General features: G+C 56.0%; 1 protein-coding gene across 1 annotated transcript in view; it reads right to left on the reverse strand.

Annotated features, from left to right (window-relative positions):
* The window catches only part of LOC133355776 (1-phosphatidylinositol 4,5-bisphosphate phosphodiesterase gamma-1-like), a 68559-nt gene that overhangs the window by 7704 nt on the left and 42586 nt on the right, over window positions 1-18269 (reverse strand). The window contains 19 exon segments of the mRNA XM_061573117.1: window positions 907-1175; window positions 2584-2672; window positions 3870-4037; window positions 5055-5169; window positions 6881-7029; window positions 7756-7980; window positions 8632-8728; window positions 10167-10319; window positions 10321-10334; window positions 11086-11158; window positions 12086-12182; window positions 13722-13825; window positions 13989-14069; window positions 14599-14782; window positions 15084-15203; window positions 15486-15686; window positions 16099-16286; window positions 17317-17427; window positions 18123-18242. Of these exon segments, the coding sequence (XP_061429101.1) occupies window positions 907-1175; window positions 2584-2672; window positions 3870-4037; window positions 5055-5169; window positions 6881-7029; window positions 7756-7980; window positions 8632-8728; window positions 10167-10319; window positions 10321-10334; window positions 11086-11158; window positions 12086-12182; window positions 13722-13825; window positions 13989-14069; window positions 14599-14782; window positions 15084-15203; window positions 15486-15686; window positions 16099-16286; window positions 17317-17427; window positions 18123-18242 (2558 nt within the window).

An 18269-nucleotide genomic window follows, 5' to 3' on the forward strand; every position in this document is an offset into this window, starting at 1 on the left:
AACTCACAGCCGCGGGGGTGATGATGCGACGCGTCGCCTGTGGTTATAAAAGAAAAAAAATCTCACCAGGCAGCGTTTTCCTCCCCGCGGTGGGGGGGGGGGGGGGGGAGATGGGAGAGCTGGGACGAACGTGCTAATTTATGCCTGGCTATGGGATGGTGTTGGGCTGCGTACATAATAACGGAAAGCAAAGATGCGAAAAGCTCCGGGAGCTCCCGGGAAGAACGTCACATGCACGCGGGCGTGCATGTGGCTAGACCAGAGGTTTGAGACTTGGCTCTAAAGAAAGCTGTCTCTGGTGTGGACAAATCAGTTTCAAACACAATGCACATACTGTCAGAGCATGATTTTTGTTTGCATGTTCACCACAAGTTTACGTGGTTAATGCAGACATGATTCCTTGCAAAAGGTTTCTGTTTGGCGTTTTAACAGCTTAACACAACTGTTGTGTTGCCAGAAAGGGTAAAACCTATTCTTAGCATAACGGAGGATTTGCATTTACCGGGTGCTCCTCCGATTAGCACGGTTGCTACGTATGGTGCGAAAGAAGTTTAACATGCATCATTACATACATATGCCCTACAAACTCGGAACACCTTTCATCTCATCTCGGCGACTCCGATGCCCAACTGTAGTTTTTTTTACTTTCGTTTTTATCCTACATTAGTGAGACGCAAGGAAGGTGAACGAGCAATCGAGACGAGACAGCTGGAGACGAGAGGTAGAGATGAAGCGGTCACGTGTACGGGCGTCGTGACGTCACAACGCAACACGTATGGCATCACGTGCTCCGCCCCCCCGCCCAATATTATTCCACGGCCCGCTGCAAGGAAACCAGGGCTCAAGTACCCCCGGCTGAGTCGACAGCCGCAACGACGACAACAACGACCGCAGCCGTGGTCGTACCTGGTGTTCCTCTCCTCCGTGAGCTGCACCAGCTGCTCCTGCGTGGCCCTCAGCTCGTCCAGCTGCTGCTGGTAGTGCCGATAGCACGCGTCGAAGGACGAGTCCGCCGCTCGTCCGTTAGTCCCGCCGCCGCCGCCACCGTTGCCGCCGTTGCTGCCGCCGCCGCCGCCACCGTTGCCGCCCTCCAGCGCCGCCAGCTGCCCCCGCAGCTCCGTGGTGCGGTCGCGCAGCCGCTGGATCGACGAGTAGAGGTCGTCCTCGCCCTCCTCCTGCGCGGCGGAGCGGCAGGGGCGAGAGTCTACGCGGTGCTGCGGTTCGGGAGCACGTCCACTTGCCCCCCCCTTAAGCTCTTCGTTTATACGGGAGGAGTTGTAACACCACACACCTCTTCCTAACCGCTCTGTTACCAATGCCCTTTACAGGACGCTTTGCCAATTGCTCAATTGGAGTTTGCATGTCTCTCTCTGTCTCTCCCCTTGATTGCGTGGATTTATCTCCGGGTCCTCCAGTCTTTCCCTCCACATTGGGAAGTCGCTCATTCTCCTCTGCTGCCCCCGTCGTCTGAAACTCCATTCCCCCAGCCGTCCGTGCTCTCGACTGCCTGCCTCTCTTCCAGTTCAGGCTCGGGGGCCTTTTCATCCTCCTGCCTTTAAATGGTGCCACGGTGGCGAGACGTTAACTACCTCGCTTGGTATACAGGAGGTCGTGGGTTTGATCCAGACCCTGATACCTGTATATTTGGAGTTTGTGTGTTCTCCCAGTGGTCACGTGGATTGTTCTCCAGGTATTTGGCTGCTATAAATTTCCACATGATGTTAAGCCACTTCGTTAAGCTATCACTTGGGGCCAGGTCGCTTCTGAAAAAGAGATGGATAGCTCAGTGGGGCCTCAGCTGGTAAAATTTTTTTTTAATTTTAGTTCAATTAAGTAGCCAAATCAATACATTTCTCTACGTTTCGTTTTGCGGAATTCTTCCAGCGCAAAGGTTATAACGACGGCGCTTCTCGCCATGTTTCACTGACGGGTATCGTCTGCCTTAGTAACGCCACCACCCGCTTCGATCAATCGCTGGCAGCGTTTTTCAGATATTCACCAGGTATGCGCACGCGCGCGAGTCTTTGCGTGTCGCTACGAGTCTGTGGGTTTCTACGCAACCCTACGAATCTCCACGGCAGTCTCCGTTTAACAAAGCGTGGACCGTTACGGTCACCCCCCACCGGCCGCTTTGATCAGTCGCTGGCAGCGTTTCGGATATTTCGCTACGACGCTGCTCGCGAAGCCTTTCACTGGCTCACTCACTGGCTCACCGACCTGCACACAAACGCTAAAATCAGCTTAGCGCGCTTTCGCTTTTGGGTTAGATCACGAGAATATAAATTCTGATGAAGCCGGTCGTAATCGCCAGGGAAACGTACTCGAATTGTACCGAAGTAGTAACTAATTGGCATGTTTTGTGTACGTGACAAACCTTACCAAGTGCCTGTGTCGGGTGATTGGCGGGTTTAACGATGCGATCTAACCCAAGAAAACCCCGTACGAACGGAGAAGAAGCGGAATTCGCCGGTCTCTGGCGGAACGTGCGGAACGTCCGTCTGTCCGTCGCTCGAGAGCCACGCGCTCGCCCACCACCCGACATGCCAGCGCCGGCACCGGCGCTGGGGCCGAGCCAGCCATCACCTTTGCGTTGGTGACGTCGATGTGAATGAGCAGCGAGGCGAGCTCCAGCTCCTCGCTGTAGCTGTTCTTCAGCGGCACCGAGCGGTACCCTGCAGCGAGAGCGCAGCGAGCGGTTAAGAGCTGGCCCTGAACAAGGCTGTGCGCATCATGCACACAAACTAGGACGGACTCATCATGCACACAAACAAGGACGCACGCGCACACGTGGGGCCCCGGTGACGACATGCGACGTGCAAGGCATGACGGGAGGGACCGAGCCCGTGGCCGCGGTCGTGCCTTGCGCGGTCGAGACGTCACGGTGCGTTATCATTCGACGCGTGTGGCCGATGAGGCTTCTCAAGAAACTCCACTGCATCTCCCACATCTCCCGCTTACCATCCCCCAGCTCGAGGCCCCCTCCTCATCCCGACGACCTCGGCTACTGCAGCTCTCCCCCCTCTACGGCCTCTCCCAATCCCTCACTCTTCAAACCCCAAACACGTCACCCCATTACTCCGATCGATTAAAATGGCTACTGATACGATCCCGGATCAATGTTAAAATCGCACTCACCGTTTTCCAAAATCCTACATGGACTTCCCACGACTTGCCTATCCCCTCATCTCACTCTACTCCCCTCCACGCACTCTCCTACCTCTCCCCTTTCATGTCCACGCATCGCTCCGGCAACCAAGGCATTTTGTCGAAGCACCCAGTCAACCTTCGCTCATTGGGAGGTCGCTCATTCTCCTCTGCTGCCCCCATCATTTGAAACTTCATTCCCACATCCGTCCATGCTGTCGACTGCCTGTCTTCCAGTTCAGGTTCAGGGCCTTTTCATCCTCCTGCCCTTAAATGGCGCGACGGTGGCGAGATGTTCACTACCTCGCTTGGTATACAGGAGGTCGTGGGTTCGATCCCGACCCTGACGCCTGCTGTATATTTGGAGTTTGAATGTCCACGCGACCTCCGTGGTCGTGTGGATTTTTCTCCGGCACCTCTGGTTTTTCACTCCACGTTTATAATCAACATGCGTTTTAAATTTCCACGTGATATAGCCAATTTGTTGAGCTATCATTTGTGGCCAGGTCGCATCCGAAAAAGAAAGAGCTTCATAGCTCAGTGGGCCTTACCTGGTCGAATAAAATAAAATAAATGTGTTTATAGGTTTAAAATGCCACAGGGGCTTATGATGACCACACTCAAGTCACGTGACCACTCTTTACGGCCTCATCTTCCCCCCGTCCCCCAACCCCCGATCCCCCGCCCCCACCCCCCCACCCCCCGCCCCCCACCCCCCAACGTACCCGGCTTGAGCCCCTTGATGGGGAACGTCGCCTGCGCCAGGAAGTTTGGATCGCTGAACATGTCCTCCTCGTACACCACGAAGCGCAGGAACGAGAACTCGGGGTTGTTGACGTCGAACACCGTCGGGGCCACCTTGGGAGTCCACACGGGGTTCAGGCCGTTGTCCGCTGCGGGAGGTCACAGAGGTCACCCGGCTCGTCAATCTTGCTGCGTCTCCCTCCACGGAGAGTCATGTTCGTGTGTGTGCGCGTGTGCGTGCGTGACCCGAGTTCGATTCACCGCTCACGGCCACAGACACCGGGCCTCCCCCCTAGGTCGGCTCAGCCTGAAAAAGGACTTGGCGAGGTGTGTAAACATCACTACTGGGGAGAAAAAGGCAGCGGGGCATGGTGCTGGCCATCCACCCTGTCGTGTGCCGTGCCGGCCTTCATAGGTGCTCGCTAACAGCACTTGCCCCAACAGTCTGTGAAGGCTATAAAGGGGTTCTCTTTTGTCTTTGTTTATTGTGTGTGCGCGTGCAACGCGAAACCATTCGACCGAGTTTCTGAGACAATCGTTCAAACCGCCGTACCGCCACGGATCATTGCCAATTTGGCAACGACACAAAGCAGCAGCCATCTCCACCGGTGACGTGGTCGAGCGGTGGTGCATTTGCCGATTGTTGCAGATGGTTTGCGGTTCGGGACCGGCGATCGCCCTGGTTGGTACTGCGGGCGCATTAACCATAATAACACGTGCTTCGTCTGGTCGTAAACAGATCCTGTGACGTTACAGAGAGCGCCACGTCACGATCCAAAGTTGCCAAATTACCCGCCAATGACTTAACCCTTTCCCGTTCCGAGACGACTGCAAGTTGCGGAGAGGGTGGCCCGTTCACCGCTGAATCTCGGAGCGCGCGAGCAGTTCAGCGTTAATTTTATCCAGAGAGGCGTAGCCCCCCACTGTTTGTAGTCACCGCAGAGAGCCGCAGCGACACGACCGTCGCAATCTACGATATCCAAACTGTGCCACACGCCCTCCCGCATGGCCTTGTGGGAGCCTTGGTAACAATAAAGTTATTTTACTTTGGTTTTTCTTCTGGCTCCGTTCCGATAACGTCATCGTAAGAAAAGAAAAACCGGTGACGTACACACGTGAAAGGCTTAGCTGGGTAAAGTTGACTGCGCAGCAAAGGCGCTACTCACGCACAACCTCCGTCTTGTACTTGCTGTAGTCGTAGTCGGCTCCGCACACCTCCACCTCGACGAACGGACACGCGATGCCACGGCCGTTCTTCGGCAGGTGCCGAGCCGCCAGGATCTGCGGTGGCCGTGCGGCCAAGGTCGGGGGGGGCGGGGCACATGGGTAGCGGCGGTGGTGACGGCGGCGCACAGCGACGTATCGACGGACGTGCAGTCGAGAAGGAACGCGGGCGAACGAACACGAGAGCGGCAGGTCACGAAGACATTCGCCGCCCTCATCTTATTCTTCTGGGCATCGGTGAAATGGAGCTCTACGAGGCTCAACGGATTTCTGCAGCACGAATAAAAGATCCCAAAAAAAGAAAATTTCCGATTCTTCGACAAAAAAAAACGCGCAACGTGCTGATGCTGCGTCGGCAGTGGCACAATAAGCACAATTAACAAAAGCGCTCGGCACATTTGTCAATAATAAAAGGAAAAATATATACTAGGCGACGTTTCGGGCAATGGCCGATCTGCATGGCATCGAGCGAGGTTATTATTACATGGGGTCGGCTGCTCCTATTTGTTTCTCCAAGTCACGTATATTCTGTGCCTCTGCCCACGATGACAAGATGTTAACTACCTCGCCTGCTATGCAGGAGGTTGTGGGTTCGACCCCGACCCTGATGCCTGCTGTATATTTGGAGTTTGCGTGTCTCTCTCTCCCCGTGGTCACGTGGATTTTTTTCCGGGTCCTCCGGTTTTCCCCCTCCACATTTTGAATCAACGTGCGTTTAGATTATTTGGCTGCTATACATCTCCACGTGACAATAAGCCGCTTCTTTGAGCTGTCATTTGCGGTCAAGGTCGCTTCTAAAAAAATAGCTAAATAGCTCAGTGGGCCTTACCTACTGGACACCTGTGAAAAAGAGCTTTATAGCTCCAGTATAAATAAATATCGTGATATCTGATTACCTGGTAAAATAAAAAATAGTTTAATTTAGTTTTATACTCTTTGGTTCTTTCGGCAAATTCACGTAGGTAGAAAAATTTAAATAATAAAAATATCACGACGGTTCGGTCGCAACACAAGCTCTCTCGCTGGTTCAGCAGTTCCACTGCTGGATTATTTTTTCCGCCTGAGGACAACCGCTTTCTGTTGCGATCGAAACGTCGCGATATTTTATTTTTAGTTTAGTTTTAGTCGTATCCACTCTCCTTCACCCCCCTTTCTGCCTCGCCCTCCCTCAATCCTTCGTGCCCTGCAGCGGCATCTCCGCAGAATCAACCCGAAGCAAACACCCTTGGCCCCCCTCTACGCGGGCGAGTAAAACCAAGCAGCACAGCGCCGAGCAGAGAGATTTCGCCACACGCGCGCCATACAAACCCACGCGGCCTTTGCACTGTGCCAAGTGGACCGTCGGAGGTCAGTCATGAGGGTCACGCCCGGCAAATAAACAGATGCAACCCAAACAAAACAAACAGCCCCAATCTTGTAGTTACCTACCGAGGCTGTGTGTGTCCGCCGCTGCCCGACATTTAGTTCAACGCTTCATTATCATCAACAGCCCCGATCTATCCACTGCTGGATGCAGGCCTCCCCTCCTCCAAGCGACACTTCGCTCCGTACATCGCCAACCGTGCGCACCTCCAATTAGCACGGTTGGCTACGTACGGTGCGAAAGAAGTTCAACATACATACTTGAGTGTTACGTTTTTAGAGAATCGGGGGGGGAGGGGGGGGCGGTAGGTGGCGATGATGTCACCGCGCCCCCCACACACCTACCACCTCGATCCCGAGCTGCCAGGGAACCCGGACTTGCGCGCGAACCGCCGTGCGCCCTCACCGTCAGCTGGATGCTGATTGGCTCAAGGGACTTGAGCGACGTTTTGTCGAAGGGGTCGAAGGAGTCGTCGCGCATGATCTCCGGCTGCAGGACGTAGCCGCTCCGGCCGCCCAGCAGGAACAGGGCCTGGTTCAGCTGCATCGGTTTGTCTGCAACCACGACGACACCGCGTGTGAGCAGCGCCGCCTCGGAGATGGCCGTAGGCCGGCTCGGCACCAATCCGCTGCGTTCGTGGTGCCGCCGCGGGTGTTAATGCACGCGTACGTCTACGAAGACAAACATCCCCCCCCTCTCCTTGCCCCCTTGTATAGCCCTAACAGACTTATGAGGCAAGTGCTGTTGGCGAGCACCAATCAGATGGATGACTCGCTCTCGCACTGTCATCTTCACGTGAATGCGCACACATGCTCGGCAAAGACAAATATGCCTGCAGGGATTCATATTCTTGGTTCTTTCGGTAAAGTCACGTAGAAGAGAAAACAATAAAATAATAAGAAAAAAAAATTCTCATTTTCTTGCTGTGGTTTTCACACCTGATGATGATTGCTTGAGTTGCAATCGAAACGTTGTGATAATTTTATTGTTTAATTTTTATTATTTTATTGTTTTCCCTTCTACGTAACTTTACCGAAAGAACCAAGAAAACAAATTAATACATAGAGGGCCGCAGATCTTGGGCAACTGTTGGCACCGGCTCACCTCAGGGTCGTTGTCATTTTCTTCTCCTCCAGATGAGTGAATGTGACAAATTGATGTTATTATTATCATTAAGATACTATCATCATCACATCTCAAACCTCGCCCCAGCAGCCATCGTGAATTTATTTTCAAGTAAAAAAAAATGTTCTCGATCCCAGCGCCACCGCCGCGCGTACCGGGCGTCTGGAAGTTGAGCGCCACCAGCTGGCTGCCGCAGGCCCACAGGGGCAGCGGGTCGTAGTTGGACGAGTCGAGGCGTTGGCCCTTGGGGTAGACGCGGCTCAGCTGGCGACGGTTGTACTGGAGGAACTTGCGGCCCTTGTTGCGGTTGGCGTACTTCTCGGCCTTCGTCTCGGGGAAGGACGACATGTCCTTGAAGGACGCGCGCTCCGTGCCGATTTCTGCCGCGGGGGGTGGGGGGGGCGGGATGAGAAAAGACACGCATTTTTTTTCCCTCCAAAAGTATTTTTTATTGAACAAACGATTACGGTACACACAGAGGACATGTTACGGGACACTGACACCGGTAGTAGACACAATGCCAAGTACAATGATTACGACCAACGTTTTATATTTTGAACCTGTCTTTGCCGTGTGTTTCAATAAACTATACGATGGTGTCGACTTCCTAAACTCCAATAACCCTCTCGGGAATGGACAGGGGGTGAAGGGGGGGGATAAAAGGGAGGGGGTGGGCGCAGATACATTTGTTTTATCACAAAGCCATGATCACTCCACTGCTGTATGATGACTGCCTCCCCAAAACCGATGTCATCTTCTCACGTTCCTGTTTGTCTCCGTGTGTCTCTGTCCGTTCTATTGTATCTCTCTCCTTCTCTCCCCGTGTCATGGAATCTTTTCCATGCCACGGCTCACACTCGGAATCTCCTCGCTTCCAGCGAGGAAACTTCCGTCACATGAATGGTATCACACGTTTGTGAGCGTGACATCAGCGCCGCGTTTTTCCGAATGCCGCGTCGCGAGAGCGATGGCGCCTTCACGAGGCCTACACTTAAGGAGGTGGCAGAGCAGGGGCGGCGCGATTCACTCACTCTCCTCGTCGAAGGGCACCGGACGGCAGTAAACGACGAGCTCGGAGAGCTCCAGGGCGATCTTCTTCCTCCGCTCCATCTGCTTGCCCTCGCTGAGCTGCACGAGCAGGAGCGCACGCACGCACACACGCAGGCACGTACACACGCAGGCACGTACACACGCACGCGCACAGGCAAGCAGGCATACACGCGCACACACACAGACACATACACACAGGCACACACACACACGCAGGCACGCACACACGCAGGCATGTACACACACACACAGGCACACGCACGTACACACACACGCAGGCACGTACACACGCACGCGCACAGGCAAGCAGGCATACACGCGCACACACACAGACACATACACACAGGCACACACACACACGCAGGCACGCACACACACGCAGGCATGTACACACACACACACAGGCACACGCACGTACACACACACGCAGGCACGTACACACGCACGCGCACAGGCAAGCAGGCATACACGCGCACACACACAGACACATACACACAGGCACACACACACACGCAGGCACGCACACACACGCAGGCATGTACACACACACACACAGGCACACGCACGTACACACACACGCAGGCACGTACACACGCACGCGCACAGGCAAGCAGGCATACACGCGCACACACACAGACACATACACACAGGCACACAGGCACACACACACACGCAGGCACGCACACACACACACACAGGCACACGCACGTACACACACACGCAGGCACGTACACACGCACGCGCACAGGCAAGCAGGCATACACGCGCACACACACAGACACACGCAGGCACGCACACACGCACAAACACACCCAGGCACGTACACACGTGCGCACAAACACACACACGGATGCACGCACCACATTACACACATGTATCACATTGCTACAGAGACATCATTATTGATTGTCACTAGTAGAGTCCGATTGGATTCCTCTGACATCACACTCCACCGCCCACACCCTCCCTCCCAGCCGAGGCATCCGTGCAGCATAATCGCGAAACTACCACCGCCACTTTCGACCGAGTTTCCGAGAAAAGCTATTATAATCGCCGCACCGCCACGGATCGATGCCGTTTCGGTAACGGGAAAAAAAACAGCAGCCGTCCGCAGCCAGCGACATGGTCAAGCGGTGGTGCGCTTGGTGCTTGTTGCCGAGGTTTGGTGGTTCAGAACTGGCGGTCGCCCTGGTTAATACCACGGGCGTGTTGAGCAAAATAATACGCACCGTCCGGCTTGCAGTAAAAAAAATCCCGTGACGTTACTGGAAATGGTGGAATTCCACGTGTGCCGGCGTTCCGCTCCAAATTTGGCAAATCAGAAAATTTACGCCGCAAATTACTCAACTGGGTAAAGCCACACAAGCAACGTCGCCCTCGGCTGGCACACCAGACCCGTCCGTGAAACACGCCTCGCGCCCTCGAGAATGGCGCGATCACCAAATCACGATTGTAATCTCCGTCGCCGTCCTCATCGCCGTCGTTATCCGACGGCTCGGTCGTCGCGCGCACGTGCCTTCATGTCGGCGGCCGACGCGGCGTCCTTGACCTTCGATACCCACTCGTGCAGCTCCTCCAGCGAGGGTGCAGCGATCTCCAGCGGCTTGGGCAGCGGCGGGTGCATGTGTATCGACTGCACGCTGAACACGTAGCGCTGGGCTCCCTTGCCAGTCCCGCGGCACGACTACCGCCGTGGTGGCGGCGCAGAGGCGCGCGGGGAGAGAGGCAGACGTGAAGCCGCGTCGCAAACATCGCCACCTCCCCCCCCCCTACTCGGTACATCGCTGTTGCGATGTACCGAGTTGGAGGCGTGGCGAGATGTTAACTACCTCGCCTGGTATGCAAGGAGGTCGTGGGTTCGATCCCAACCCTGAGGCCTGCTGTATATTTGGAGTTTGCGTGTCTCTCTCGCTCCCCGTAGTCGCGTGGATTTTTCTCCGGGTCCTCCGGTTTTTCCCTCCACATTTAGAATCAACATGGGTTTAAAGCCTTTTGGCCACTATACATTTCCACGTGGGAGGCCGAGACACGGAGCAGATTAGCGTGGTTGGCACGGGCCCTGGTGTAAGACATTAGACGAAACAGTCAAACAATCGCTCAAAGAGAAACGATTTTCCAGTGACAATTTGAGAGAGGAGATGAGGAGTTCACCCCTTGCAGAAATTAAAAGCCTGGAACAGCGACGAAGCAAAGGGGGCACTGTCCTTCAAGGGGACCACGTAGAGAGTTAATCTTCTCTTCTCTCAGTCAGGCCACGGACCTTCGTAATATCTCCCTCCTACCAACGCGATGATTCATCGCCCTCCCACCAACCATACTATTAAATCACCCTCCTACCAAACACGACGATTAATCCCTCTCCCTCCCACCAACGCGATGATTAAATCAACCATCCCGCCAACGCGATGATGAACAACGTACGGGGAGGCACTTACCCACTGTGCACGTGGTCACGTCAATCATGCCCTTCTGGAAGTTGCCCAGGGGGCTGTTCTCGACGGCGGCGGCCTGCAAGGAACGACAGCGCAGTGATGTTGAAAACTCGTTTCGTTACAACTGCTTCTCGTTGTGTTTAGTTCGTTGTCCTTCGTCGCCCCCCCCGCTACCCACCTCCACTTAGCACGGTTGGCTACGTACGCTTCGGACGAAGTTAAACGTACGTACGAGGCAAAGGCGCAACCCTGCCATGCAACGCTCGCGTCACTGCCGGCGGAAGGGGATCCTCTGAAATAGAGGCTGACTAGATCCCCTTTGTGAGAAGGGTAACTTGGACTGCTCTTCCACAATTGGGTGACAGTACCCAGACTGCATCCCACCACGCGCGACCTGCCGATCCGCGAACTCATTCATTCCGCTGGGCGGACAGAGGCGCTGTCGATTATTGATGGTGGTGCGATTTACGATAAAAAGACCCCATGACCAAATCACCCGAAATACTCCCGGCCCAAACCGGATTTAGGATTCGATTCGCCCGCCTGCCTTTTGACTCCCCAGTGCCGATGTATACACACCGCACCGGCTACTAATTTAAGGCTAAGCCGACCTAGGGGAAGGCCCAGGACTGGTTCATCATATAACCGGTCGCTGGTGTTGGCTGCGAGTGGGAATCGAACGCGGGTCGCCGGGTCTGTAGAGCAGCGCGCCAACCGCTGCACCACCGCTCCCAGCACACACGCACACAAAGACAAACATCCACCGGATAGCCTTAACAGGCTTTTGTGGGGCAAGTGCTTTGGGCAAGCACACGCACGCACGGACGCATCTACCGGATTACAAGCCGTATGGGTTTTACTCTTTCTGGCAAGATTATAAGACGCATCCACAACTTTTGCTTAAAATACACAGGGGGGGGAGGGGTGGCTGAGGGACAAAAAGTAGCGCCGCGATCTGGGAGAACCGCGACGGGCGCGCGACACTCAAGTGCCCTGGACTCACGGCCTCCTCCAGGCCTTGCGGCAGGGTGCAGGTCATCTCCTCCACGTAGTTGGAGGGGAACCACAGCTGCTTCTTGCCACCGTAGTCTCCTCGCCACCTGGACGACGCACGTAAAGAACCGGGCACGCATGCCGCGTCGCAGCGCACCCGGTGAGCACGGGGAGGGGAAACGTTCCACCACCACGCACCACCTGACCCCCCACCTCCTGCCCCCCCCCACCCCTGCGTCTCCTCCTGCCCCCCAAGAGCAAGTCCCGATGAACGGTCACAATTGGGGGTCATGAGTCGGAGTCAATAATCGATTGTCGTGTTCTTGAACTGTTTGTTGTTGTAACGTTCTTACCCCGTGCCCCGACTGGGCATCTGTGAGAAAGAGCTTTATAGCTCATCGGATTCCTCCAGCGTGAATAAATATTCTGATTCTGATCTTAACGTCTCGTTGTTGCCGTCTGGCTCGTGTCGACGTCTCGTTTCTCCTCTGGCTCGCCGGTCGAACCGTTTTGTTTTCCGAGTTACACAAATCGTATATACAGCCGCATAATGCAGAATCGCTCATCTTTATTTGGACCGGAGGAATCCGATGGCCTACGAAGTTCTTATTCACAGATGCCCACTTAGGGGCGCGTCAGAAATTTGCAACAAACGATGCAAGAATCAAGAGGAGTACGAAGTTAAGCAATATGAATATAAATAAAGTATAATCTTTCGTATAAGTACATCAACTCTGCTCACATTGTGCACAAATAATCAATATCTCAAACGCGCCTTTCATTGGACATCTCTCGTGAGCACAACACATTGTTTTATATACATATTTTTTTACTCAAAAGACACAGAAGTTGATTTGACGCTGCGATTCTTTTTGGGCGCGTGGCCACCGGCAATGGGGCCGAGGCCGCCACCTCGCGACACGTGGCAACCCGGGTATAACCACGGGTGGTTGTGGTGGCCGACACCCGGATTGGAAACTCCGAACCTCGGCAGCGCCGGACTCGCCGGCCTGCCCTCCAAGCGGCCCGGTCGCCTAGGCCCAGTGGTGAACGCGTCGTCGGCCAATTAACGAGTGTTTGTACTTGTGGTTAGAAACCGGAGAACCTGTAGAAAACCCACGTGTGCGAGGGAGCAACACTCTATCCCAGTGGTTCTCAACTGGTGTGGGGTAAGCGGACCACCTTGGGGGGGGGGGGGGGGGTACGTGGCGATGTCCCAGGGGTTACAAGAGGCGATTGATAAATGTGTGAAATTATAATCGCACGTGAGAGCCATTGGTGAATAATCACGTCGGATGAATCTGCCAATATAAAATAACTACCGGGACATTTAAATCCATATGGTAACCTAGAACGATAAACTCATTGATCGTACACAATGCGGTTTCCAAGAGTAAGCAGCGAGCACAGAGTACATCACGCATGCAGAGTGTCCGTTGAATAATGAACATCGACGTTCAATATTCATGAATTTATTTCTCAGGCAGGGAGGGGGGGGGGGTAACTCGGTTGAAACAAAATTCAACAAGGAGGGGGGATACAGCGGCCAAAAAACGTCGAGAACCACCGGTCTCAACCGTGGCTCTTTAACCGCCCCCCCCCCCCCCGCTGGCCCACGACCGTCACGCGTGGCGAGCGGCCCTCACCAGCCTCCGTCCTGCTTGTCCACGCCGGTGATGATGGCGTGCTTGCAGAAGGAGAGCTCGTCGTCGCGCTGCGCTCGGTAGTCGTACAGCGCCTTCACTACGCACTGCAGAGCGGGGGGCGGGGGGCGGGGGGCGACGGCCCTGCGTTAGACGAGTGCTGAGCAACAATGAGTGACTGCTACAGCAACAGTGCTGCTACAGCAACAGTGTGTGACAGCTACAGTGGGTTGCTACAGCGAGAGGCGGGAGACGGAGTCCGCCGCTCACCTTGGACACGGCCATCTTGTTCGCCTCCACGTAGTTGAGCTCTGGGTTGCGTGCCTCGTACAGCGCTCCGTAGTCCAGCTCCTATGGACACGCACACACGCGCACACGCGCGCACACACACGCGCGCACACACGCACGCACACACGCACACACACACGCATGCACACACGCACACACACACGCGCACACACACGCACGCACACACGCACACACACACGCGCACACACACACACGCGCACACACGCGCACACACACGCACGCCGGTCATCATCATCGCAACAGCAGCCATCGAACAAAGACGGTCACCCCATCGCGCGGTTACAGATGCGCTTCTGCGGCCATCTGGAATGCTCGATATTAGGAAGCCACTGGAACGATGCACTTTTAAATCATCATCTAGATTGAAAACTCATTTCTTTCGAGCTGCTTTTTGTGTTTAGTTTGTTGTCCTTCCCCCCGCACCTCCGATTAACACGGTTAACTACGCACGGTGGAGTCCTAAACAAATTAGTTATTTGTTAGGTTATTTATAACGTGTGGCATTTCGGGTTGGCTATAGGGGGGGAGGGTGGGAATCTTTAATCTTTGTGCGCGAGCGAGAGGCACGCACGTATGTGCCCAGCTTCTCGAGTGTCTCCTCGTTGATGGCGTAGCGCAGGCGCATCTTGCGGTAGAGCGGGTGCTTCTCGTAGTAGCACACGAGGTCCACGAGGCTCTCAAACTCCGCCGAGTTCCCCAGCAGGAAGAGCCGCCCCTCCTGCTGCACGCGGCAGTGCTTGATCTTCCCGTCCGCCCTGCCGGGGGTTACGGGAGGGGGGAGCGTGGGTTACAGCGAGAGGATGGGTTGGTTGGGTGGGTGAGATGGTGGGTGAGGTGGTGCGCGAGTGGGTGTGCGAGTGGGTGGGTGGATGTGTCGGTAGGCCGGTGGATGGGTGCAAGGGTGTGCGGGTGCCTGCGTGGATGCGTGAGTGGGTGTATTGGTGCATGGGTGGGTGCATGGGTGTGTGGATGGAAGGGTGTGTGGGTGTGTGGGTGATTGGGAGCGTTCGTCGGCGAGTGGATACGTGGGTGCATCGGTGCGCGTGCGTGTGGCACCGGAAGGTGATGGCGTAGGAGCTGGGGTCGCTGCGCTTGCGCACGAGGAAGGCGCCGTCCTTGGGAACGCGCATGAGCCAGTGCTCGGCCTCGGCGCGCGTCAGGCTGCTGTGGTACCACCTGCGGCGCCACGGCACGGGCAAACGAGCGGTCACGGGAGTTTGCAAGTACGTTGAACTTCTCTTGCACCGTACGCAGCCGAACGTGCGAAATCGGAGGTGCGGGGGGAAGGACAACAACACCGAAGCACAAAAAGGGCTCCAGTGGTTTGCTAATATCGGAAGGAAGAGTGGTGGTGAGGGGAGGGGGCGAAGGGGCGAAGGGGCAAAGAGGCGAGGGGGGGACGAGGGGGGGACGAGGGGGGGGCGAGGGGGGGACGAGGGGGGGGGGGCGGCCGCTCACTCTTTGCTCTCGTGGGCATTGGGCTGCGGCACGGGGTCGGAGAGGCGCATCTCGAACTCGTTGCAGCGGAGCGGCACCTCGCGGTAGTGCTGGATGAGCGAGTAGAGCGAGTCGAACACCAGGTTGTCCGTCAGGAAGTAGCGGATGGTGCCGGCCTCCTGCCGTGAGTGGATGCGGCAGTGCTGCACGCGGCCCGACCGCCTGCCGCCACGCGGGGGGGGGGGCGGGGGGCGGGGATCAGAGGTCGCAAACGGGTTTTGATTCCTTACCCATACCCCATACCCGGCCGCACCAGGGTCGCAAATGGGTACCCGTACCCGGCCGGATACGGGTACCCGTTCCCTACCCGTACCCTACCCAAAATGAGTGACAAAGAGTTACTCACCAGTGACTCACGGCCTACCCGTACCCGTACCCGGCCGCACCAGGGTCACAAACGCCTACCCGTACCCGTACCCGACCGGATACGGGTAGCCGGGTATCAGGTAGGGTACGGGTATCGGGTACCCGGTTGCGACCTCTGGCGGGGATACGGAATAATCGCAATGCGAACGTACGTCGCCGGAACGGGAAGGGGTTAACGGCAGAGATGGCGGCGGCGGCGAGCGGTTACCAGAAGGACAGCGTGTAGTCGCCCACGAAGGTCTCGCTGTCGCGCACCAGGAAGGTGCCATCCTTGCCGCCGTTCTCCAAGCAGTAGTCGAGCAGCAGGCGCTCGGCGATCTGGCGCCCGTCGCGCCCGCCGCCCAGCTTCCCGTGGAACCACTTCTCGCTGAAGTGCAGCTCGTTGTTGTTGGACTCCTGCAACGGGATGCGATCGAGCGGTTCAATTCCCGACCGCCGCCGTCACTACGACTACGACGGCGGCGACGACAACCGCAACCTCCGTTGGTCGTAACCCAACCCGCCATCACCTCTACTATCTCGGTTCCTGCACCTCCGATTAGCACGGTTGGCTACGTACAGCGCGAAAGAAGTTCAACATACGTACGTACCACTGCTCGTACCACAACCACTACTACCACTCGCTGATATTGCCACAACTACAACTCATGTGACCAACTGTTAACACGACTCATCACAACTGCTCGTACTGCAACCACCACCACCAAAAACAAAGATTCCACCTCCCCCCCCACCACCCAACATAGCCTTAACGGGCTGTTGGGGCAAGTGCTGTTAGCAAGCAGCACCTTTATAGGCCGGCAACGGCACACGAGGGGGCGAGTTGCCAGCACCATGTCCGGCCACCTTTGTATGCCAAGTGGCGATGTTTACACGCCGCACCAGGTGCTCGTTTCAGGCAGAGTTGATTGGGGGGAGCCCCAGGACCGGTTCAGATAATCGTCACTGGTGTTGGTGGCCGTGAGCGGGAATCGAACTCAGGTCGCCGGGTTCGCATCAGAGCGCGAAAATCACTGCGTCCCTGGCTCCCCACACCACAATCACCGCTGGCAGTGGCGGTGGCGGTACGGTAGATGCCCCACTCTGTACTGACATTTGTACGTGCGTACACGGCCCTTTTGCCAATCCACTGCTGGTCAAGCGCCCGTGCGGGTCATGGCGGTTGTTTGTCCATATTTCACCACGCTGGCCAGTGCGGGGGGGGGGGGGAGAAGACGTTGGAGCACAGTACGGTACGACAACCCGTTTAACGCGCAGCGGTGGCGGTCGCCAAAATCACGCGCAATCCAGGCTCTTGCCCTGCAGTTCGGCTTCTGAGGTCTGACCAAGGCTGGACGCATCTCTGGGCAATTCGATCACGGACCGGTGGCCTTTAGGAGGGACCGGCGACCCGCACGTCCGACGACACCGTCGGCTCGGCCCGTACCTGGCTCTTGGTGTCGTCCTCCTCCTCCTCGTCGTTGGACTGGTTGACCGTCGTCTCCTCCGAGTAGTAGATCTTGTTGCTCGTCAGCACGAAGAAGTGAGGGTTCCACTCCTGCGCCGGAGCGAGAGGGGTGGGGGGGCGCGCACAAGGGGCGAGCGGGCGTCACGCGTCGCCCGCACCACGCATCCAGCACCTGCCGTCTTTGACGCCATCACCAGTGGGGGCGCCACGGTGGCGAAATGTTAACTCCTTCGCCTGGTATGCAGGATGTCGTGGGTTAGACCCCGACGCCTGTATATTTGGAGTTTGCGTGTCTCTCTCCCCGTGGTCGCGTGGATTTTTCTCCGGGTTCTCCAATTTTTCCCTCCCCATTAGAAAGGTGCGTTTAGAGTATTTGGCTGCTTTAGATTTCCACACGATAAGCCACTTTGTTGGGCTATCATTTGTGGCCAGGTCGCTCTAGAAAAAGAGCCATATGCCTCTGTTGGCTTCACCTGGGAAAATAAAAATAGTTTTAGTACCGTTTGAGAACATGGCAGTTGTTGCACCCCAATTCAAAACCCGGATTTTCAGCAGCAGCTCAGCCCTGTGACCTCTGACCTCTGAGCGACACGGCCATCTGGGTAACGTTTTTCTTTTAAACTGGCGACTGGACCCAGATCAGCAAATCGCCGCACCAGAGAGCCCAGTTTAATCCCAGCTGGGCAGCTGAAGCCCTGATTCAAACCGAGGATAAATCTCAACGCTGGTGCCAGCTTTGGCACTCTGGACCTTTGGAGCCAACCGGTGACCTCCCACCAACTCACGTGGTTGATGGGGTCCTCCAGGTAGAGGATGCCGTTCTTGATGGAGTTGCTGATGTCGCACTCCGAGTAGCTGCCGCTGGAGGCCACCTCGTCGGAGTTCCCCTCGCCGAGCTTCTTGTGCTGCGCGACGCGGAGCGAACGAGCCAT

This window comes from Lethenteron reissneri, chromosome 52, assembly GCF_015708825.2.
Source record: "Lethenteron reissneri isolate LAM-NWPU_2019-01 chromosome 52, ASM1570882v1, whole genome shotgun sequence".
Taxonomy (NCBI): domain Eukaryota; kingdom Metazoa; phylum Chordata; class Hyperoartia; order Petromyzontiformes; family Petromyzontidae; genus Lethenteron; species Lethenteron reissneri.